The 8,678-nt window shown below is 30.4% G+C and overlaps 1 protein-coding gene across 1 annotated transcript; it reads right to left on the bottom strand.

Moving 5' to 3' along the window:
* Nucleotides 1-3,350: 3,350 nt before the first annotated feature.
* LOC114163346 (pentatricopeptide repeat-containing protein At1g18900-like) lies at nt 3,351-6,738 on the bottom strand. The gene is made up of 2 exons (XM_028047602.1): nt 6,630-6,738; nt 3,351-6,182 (listed from the first exon to the last, which is right to left on the bottom strand). The coding sequence occupies exons 1-2, from the start codon at nt 6,633-6,635 to the stop codon at nt 3,543-3,545; spliced, it is 2,646 nt and encodes an 881-aa protein (XP_027903403.1). The 5' UTR covers nt 6,636-6,738; the 3' UTR covers nt 3,351-3,542.
* Nucleotides 6,739-8,678: the final 1,940 nt, after the last annotated feature.

The raw sequence follows: 8,678 nt of genomic DNA, 5'->3' as shown, positions 1-8,678 counted from the left end.
TTAGTTTTCATTGGCTCCTTAATGTTGGCGTCTAATAAAATTAATCGTAAGATGAAGTTTTATAAACAACAGACTAACTAAAAAATAGCTTATAAAGTTTTCGAAGTAGAGTTATTAGTAATTTACTAATATCAATGTGTTTAATTAATATTTAAATAGACCTTACATTGATTTAGTTAGTTTCCTTAATTAAGGTTTCCTTCTAATGTTTTTTTTTTCTATAATAAAATTCTTACATAATGGTAAGAACTACTTGAATGGTCATTTTATTTAATTAATGTTATTATACTATTGAAAAAGAGAAATGTTATTTTAAAAATTAAATATTAATATTAAAGATAATTTAATTAATATTTAAGTAGACGTTACATTTGAGAATTGTTTTAGTTAAATAATGATTTCCTTCTTTAACAACATAATGTTTTCAATTGTAATAAAATTTCTTAAACAATAGCAATTACGTCAATGATCAGTCAATTTAACTAGTATTTAACAATAATCTTAGTTATAGTTATATATCTTCTTTGTAAAAAAAATTATTTCTTTTTTATAGTATTTTTTTTGTTTGGATAAATTTATTATAAGTATGTTTAGAAAAGAAAAACGATAACAAATAAAATATTTTTTTTTCACATCCTAAAATTGGCCTATAAGCGAATTTGGGTTTTTCTGACAAATTTTTCAATAATAATTTCTAAAAGATAAAAAAAAATGAAATTTATTAAAATGAACTTGTACCCATGTTAGAAAAAAATATATGAGAAAAATTATGCAAATTAATTTATACATGGAGTTCATTTTTATCTTTTAGTAACATTTCAATAGAAGTTTGTTCAAACAAACAATTTGCAAATGTTATTCCTCATAAAATATTTTTAATTATTCTTTTTTTTTTCTTTTCAATTTTATATGTTAGGAAACTTGTGGAAACAAACCTTTAATTTAAGAGAAAAACCAGTTACAGTGAGATCCCGAAAAATAGTACTGAAAATCAAATATATTACTATCATATAGCAGTAAAAAAAGTCATTTAGGTCATAAGAAAATAGAAGTTATATAAAAAAAGAAAAATTAAGAAACAAATTTCCCTTTTTTTTCTCTTGTAATTGCATTTCATCGTTCTCTTTTTCACTTTTTGTTTTCCATTTCTTTACTTCCTATATTTTTTCTTTTTCCATCCATTGCTTTCTCCTTTTCTTTTATATTTCATTTTCTAAGGGATTTTAGAACAATTATACATATCAAAGGTAAATATGCCAACTAATTTACCTACTTTTTTCCATATAAACTCTAAATGAGTGACACAAAATATAACTCAATTAAAAAAATAGTGCCCAGAAAAAAGTGTATTCGTGTAGCAAGAAGATTAAATGGACAACTGGAACTTTTATTTGAAAAATATCAAATGTTTCTAAATCATATTCAAGTGTGTTTAATTCTCTCAGAAAGATGTTGTGAATGAAGTTCTAGAAAATATAATTTTAGTGGAAAAATTACACAATCAAAATAAACGAGGCAAATAATATAATTTCCCACAAGCCTTAAGGTAAAAAAAATGTCGCATATAGAAGCTAGTTTGATTATGAAAATTATGACGAAGAACTTTATGCAAAGTATTAATTCACTAAAAACCAACTATATTAATTTATCGAGACAAAATAAACAAGTGGATCCAAATCTAAGGAAAATTCAATGATATAAATGTTGTTGACACAATGATTATGGAAGAACAAAGAGGGATAATCTCTTACGAATTGTTCGTTTTAAGGGATATTACTGTTTAAATTGATTTGAAGAGACAGATTAACATATAAATTGTTGTTCGTTTGAAGAAATAAACAAAGAAAAGTGCGGATAGATTTGAGAAAATACATCACAGTTCAATCTCACCACAAATGCGATGATTTGCACTGATATATCAAACTTTACATTTTTGTCCTCACATTTTATTATCATATAATACATTATTATATATTAAATATATATTATTATATATTATATATTATTATAATTTATTATTTATATATACATAACCGGTTATATATATAATAAATTATTAATAATTAATAATAATTAAAATATTATATATATATATATATATATTATTAATAATTATTATATTAATTGTTAAATAAATAAATATATATATATATATATATATATATATATTTATATAAATATATAATTATTAATAATATATAATAATAATTAATATTTAAAATATTATTATAAATATAATGATTAATATATTAATATATGATAACTAGTAATATATATATATAAAATGATTATTATTATTAATTAATAAAAGTATATAATAATTAATAATAATTATCATATGTTAAAAACTAATAATATATGTATTTATTATTAATTTATATATATCTATATATATATATATATAATAATTAATATATAAAAATATAATTAAAATATTCTTAAATTTTAACTTTTTAATTTATTCAGTTGTAATTTTATTAAATTTTTATTATGAAGGGTATTTTTGTAAATTTAAAAATTTTATCTATTAATTTTTTTTTAATTTATCATATCAATCAAATCACTCACTAACTTTCATAAAATTTATCTTCAAATCCACTCACTTTATTCTCTAAATCAACTCAAAAAAACATACATATTCTTCTCTTTAAATCCATACAAATCCATCTTCACACTCTCTCTCAAATCTATCCCTTCATCCGAACACGGCCTTAAGTTTCGGTCTTCAACTACATTGGTACCATACTTCTTAAGTTTACATAGGGGGTTCTACATAAGGCATTGAGATCACTTTCAACCCAAAACCTTAAGACAATGAGTTTATGGACCTTCATCTTTATATAAATTATATAATGTTCTACTTTCTCATTTCTACCCAATGTGAGAATTCAAGACGAGAAAAAATATAACTATTATTTTATTTCTTACATAGAATTCACTAAAGTAATGGTCTAAAATAGTCAAGAAGTTAGAGAATGAGTGAAATAAAGAAAACATTAAACATATCGCTTTTTTAACCTTATAAAACACATGTACTCGATACCTTCAAGAATCTACCTAAAAGGCTTTCGGAACACACAGCGGATAAGTTTTTAAAGAAAGTGATCGATCATTCGCATCTCAAGAAATTAATCTTGTTCATGATTTAGGATTGCATAGGCTTTGACATTGATTAAAAGAAAGTTGATGGTTGTCTACCATTAAATATTTTTCTTTTAACATTTTCAGATTGTTCTTTGGGTTTAGGAGATTTATTCCATATAGCCTTCTATTCTTTACGAAATTTAATCTCTATTTATTTTAATATTATTTTAAATAAGTGATTAATAAGAAAATGAAGAACACCAGAGTGAAGACTACTAACAAGCATTCAGTTTATCATTCTCAACATAAAAATTTGATAACTTGGATAAGTGCACACTGACCACCTACAATTACATACGTACAATGTCAGCACTGTGCATAAAAACCCCACTTCATTTCCCTCAGCAAAATTGTCTAAAGCTGAAGTGGAAACGAATCTACAATTCTACAATTACCAACTACAGTAAATGCATTCGCTCCACATAAGAGTGGTGCAACCATTGACTAAGAGGTTCTCCACATCCTACAAAACAGCCTGAATTTCCATTTTCAGTGAAAAACGGGAAACTGAACAGATGCAGCAGTTCATGCACTGTCTGTCTCACAAGAGAAGAACCTGTCACCCTACTCCTTCGACCCCATCCAGTGATGATATCTATCCGGTTAGGGCCAACACCAGATGTTAGCATCTGTCGCCGAAACCAAGCAAGAGTCCTAGACAATGCTGTTACAGCAGTTCCATCAGACATGACATGAAGATTTATAAGCCAATAACAAGAGCTTTTCTCCTTCACAGCATCAGGGTACACATTTTTTTCTGCAGCCACCTCCCAAACTGAACCAGCCTCCTCCTTTAGCCCAGATTTATGAAGAAAGTCCACAACTGCATCTACAAGCCCCCTTTTGCCTTCTCTATCCTCAGAATGCATAAGGTCTAAGAATCTGCTCGCATGATCCCGCACGTTTTGACCATCAGGTCCAGCTGCTGGCATGGACTGTAAAAATGCATGTGCTGGATGGCCAGTAACTGCCATAAGCTCACGACAAAAACACATATCATACGATGATTGTGCATCCGTACAACAACTGAGAAGCAGAGTGTAAGTCTGCAAAGAGGGGTTTAAGCCCAGAGCCACCATGTTTTGGAGAAGATTATATGCATCTGGCAATCGATGCACCCTTAGGAATGCACTGAGAAGTGAATTGCAAGTTGGTACATTTGGAAGCAAACCTGCTCTCAGCATTGCCTGATACCATTCCCAAGCCTTCTCAACATTACCAGCCTTTCCCCACAGGTCTATCAGAAGACCATACACAGGTTCATCAGGAACCCAATTGTTCTGTTTCATCTCAATGAAAACTGCTTCTGCCTCCTCAAGATACCCACAGTGACCAAGTACCTCCATTACAATGCTGTAAGTAACTTTGTCAGGTTTAAATCCTGCATTCTGCATGTCACGGTATAGTTTCAATGCTATCTGATAGTTCCTTGCTTTGGCTTGTAAAGCAATCAAGATATTGTATGTGACAATATTAGGAACACAACCCTGATCAACCATTTCACAAAATAGCCTATGTGCAGCAGATAAGTTACCAGATTTTCCAAGGCAGTTGATCATGACACTGTATGTGAATGTGTCAGGAGAAAGGCCTACTTCTTGCATTCTTTCATACATAGACATAGCCACATCGAGAAATCCAGCTTTTGCATGGATATCTATGAGTGTGCAGTAAGTAACACGATCTGGTTCACATCCCATCTCCTGCATTTTGTTGAACACATTCAGTGCCTCCCTAAGGTAGTTTGCACGGCCATAGCTGTGAATTAGACGATTGTAAGTAACAACATTAGGCTGGCATCCATCCTCGATCATCTGTTCTAGCAATTTGTTTATAGCACCAAACTCTCTTGCACGGCCCAGGATACCAACCATGGTCGTGTAACTATGCCCATCATGCCAGAAGCCTGGTTGTCGCTTTAGCCAGTAAAAGAAGCTAAGAGCAACAGTATGGTCTTGAAGTTGCTTTAGGATCTGGTTAGCTTGGTACGCATCAATTGAAAAATTAAGGTTATAAAGAGCCTTCTCCGTAGCAGGACCCCACTTTAACTGTCTCAGGATATCTTTAACCATATCCACAACATGCCCTGAATTAGTAAAATGCCTGTTTGAGTGAGCAATTCCTGCTGACATATTAGCATTCCTTGTGTACTTACCGAAACTTTCCTTGAATGGCCCAGCCATCTGTGGATTTGAACTTGGCATATTAGAACCAAAATTTGTCACAAAGCGGTTTGAACGAGATCTTGTTCTCTGTGGCAAGGCTCTGCGATCATGGCTATTTACTGGAATATTTGGAGCTGCCCCTGACTTCTCTGTCCCTGGAGAAGCAACAGGCTTAAAGCCTTTAGCTAAATTTGATTTATCACCTTTTCCCTTTGCCCCATGATGACTATTTGTATGTTTTGACGGCTCCGGATGAGTAGAAACAGGTGGCTTGGAATGAACGGCAGTAAAGCTCTCCTTTCTAATTTGCTGCACATTGGAAGATCTAATGCTGGGTAGGGCTCTGGCAGGATCAACCATATAATTCTTAGGGTAGTTTAGTATTCCCATGCCATCAGACAAAGGAAACTTATAATTAACTACATCAGAAATAAAATTAACAGCAGCAATACCGGCCCTATAAAACTGGTCAGCATTAAGAGAAGACGAATGAGTAACATGGTCCTGAACACCATCAGCACCACAAGCGTACGCCACAGAATCTGGTCTACTTGGTGCATACGAAGTAGACCGAATTTGTTGTACACAACCAGATTGACCAACATCCCCAGTCTTGAGGGAAACAGGGCCATTTGCCAAGCTTCCAGAGACCAGTGTTCCTACAACTTGAGATGTGGTTTTGGATACTAAGGAAGAAGGTTTCTGAACAAGCAAATCTTCACTAGTTTTTCTCTGCTGTTTTCTTGACACACATGTTTCATCCTCAGGGCAAGTGCAGGAGTTGCCATCACCCGCATTACATCGCGAACCCCCAAGAAAAAAACTCCTAGCATTACTGGAAAGGGTACTGATCTGCTTTGCTCTTAACATATTCTGTGAACAAAATTCAACATCTCATAATAACAAACCCCAAAAGAATAATGAAAGTAGCGTCACATGGCAGTAAACAAACAAAATGCAAAATGCGAAATGCAGGTACCATAGCACCAACTATAAGAACACACACCTAATTATCATTGCTATAATAATAAACAACGTCCAATTAAAAAAGAAAAATCAAATACCATGGTCAAAATTAAAACAGGCATTTTGAAAGAAGAAAACGTTGCGGCAATTCCATTTGACCCAGAAAGACACTAAGGAGGGAGCAAAGGTAAGAATACTCGTTAAAGTGTAAAAGCAATTGAAAGGAAAAAGCTGTGATTTAGAAAACCGAAAACATGAAACATGCGATGGTTCCGAAGAAGAAAGACATAGAGAATGGAAGACGAGAAGAGATTAATGAAATTTGTGAGGCGTTGAGGGAGTGAAGAGAGATACCTGCATGGTTGAATGGTGCTATGGAAGCATAGAAGGGTTGAGAAGGTGAAGAGAGGGGTGGCGGCTGGTCTGGTTTGTGTTGTGTTGTGTGTGGCGTTGAAGGGTAGACTTTTCCAAACAACTTGGGGCAGAAGCTAATGTATCTATGAGCTGAGGTGTGCCCTGATCTCACGCACCCGACCCGGTTCAACCGGTCCACACGTTAATGCATATTTTTATATATATTCGGGTCGAATTTAAGGAAGAGGTGTTGAAATTTATTTATTTTTTCTATGTATGTTTTATTACTATTTTATGTATAATTTTGTATGGAGGTATGAGATAATATTTATTTACAGTGTTTTTAATATATTTAAATATTATTTCATACTATGCAATTCGTGACTCGTTAATTTGGCCACAAAGAATTCGGGTTCGATGGAAATGGAGCGAGCCATCACGAGATAATAAAGCCCTTCTTAAAATTTCATTTCCTTTTTTACTTTTTAAATTTTTTGTGTTTTTAAGTGAAGACGGGTGTGCCTTGCCGCCCACGCTCATTCGTGATCCACACGAAGAACACGTAGCTTATTCGTTAGTCTTTCAAATTAGCCAAGGAACATATAATTTTTGAATAAATGTCAGGATCTAAGTATTTAAAAAACAACGACATATAAGGCAAAAGCAGTGCAATTTTGTTTTCAAAATTATCAAAATGATTCAATTATAAAAATGAAGAAATTGTGTTATTTTGATACCACTTTATTGTAAAGAAGTTGGATTAACTTGGCACATAATAATTTACTAAAGTGAAAGTTATGGGGAATTGACATGATTTTAGTTAAAACTGAAAAAAAAATTACAGTTATACTAACTTGGTACGATTTCAATTAAAACTGAAAAAAAAAATACAACCCATTAAAGTTATAAAGTTATATTAAGTTGACACGATTTCAGTTTATATTACAGGATATTGAAGTTGTACCAAACGGATACAACTTTAACTAAAATTTAAAATAATTGTTGATCTTCGTTTTTGTCGCAAAATCTCAATTTGTTCTTCGTATTTTTATTAGTCTCAATTAGTTCTTCATTTTTGTAAATTAATATCAATTAGGTCCTTACTAACACCGTTAAGTAGGTGCCACGTGTCAACTCCTCATTTTTTTGAATTTTTTTTGGAATTTTTTTGAATTTTTTATTTTTTATTTTTAAATATTTATGCCACGTGTCAACCTAATATGGTGACTCGTATCAAATTATTGTATGAATCTTAATTTGGTCCTCATATATGTTAATTTGATTTGATATGAGTCCCAATCTTTAAAAAAAAAATTCAATTTCACGCACTCCAAATTTAGACCAAATTTTACTTTTATATAATGTTATGATTATTTTTATTAAAATTGATATTTTTATTAAATATTTTAATAATATTAATTGTATTTAATATTAAAATTTTAAATATATTTATTTTAATTTGTTTTAAAATTATTTTAAAATTTTACATTTGAATTTATAAAATTGTTATTTTTAAGTCAACTCTAAAATATTGTTGATATTGAATATTATACAAATATTTCGAATATAAATTTATTAATCTATATATTTATAATTTTAAAATAAAATTTAAATAAAGTTTAATATAAAATATAAATTTAAATAAATTAAATATTGTTAAAAATATGTAATAGAAATATCACTTGTAATAAAAGTATCATCATTACATTTATAAAAAAAATTAAATTTGTTCTAAATTTGGAGCACATGAAATTAAAATTTTTTTAAAAAAATTGGGACTGAAATCAAATCAAATTAACAAATATGAGGACCAAATTGAGATTCATACAATAATTTGACACGTGTTACCATATTAGATTGACACGTGACACACTACAAATCTGACACGTGGCATAAATATTTTTTTAAAAAAATTAAAAATTCAAAAAAAAATTCAAAAAAAATTCAAAAAAAATTCAAAAAATTCAAAAAAAAATGAGGAGCTGACACGTGGCACCTACGGTATTAGTTCCGTACTAACAAAAATGACTTAATTGATACTAATTTACA

This window comes from Vigna unguiculata, chromosome 9 (assembly GCF_004118075.2).
Source record: "Vigna unguiculata cultivar IT97K-499-35 chromosome 9, ASM411807v1, whole genome shotgun sequence".
In the NCBI taxonomy this organism is placed as follows: Eukaryota; Viridiplantae; Streptophyta; class Magnoliopsida; order Fabales; family Fabaceae; genus Vigna; species Vigna unguiculata.
This window is presented reverse-complemented; position numbering and strand designations above follow the sequence as displayed.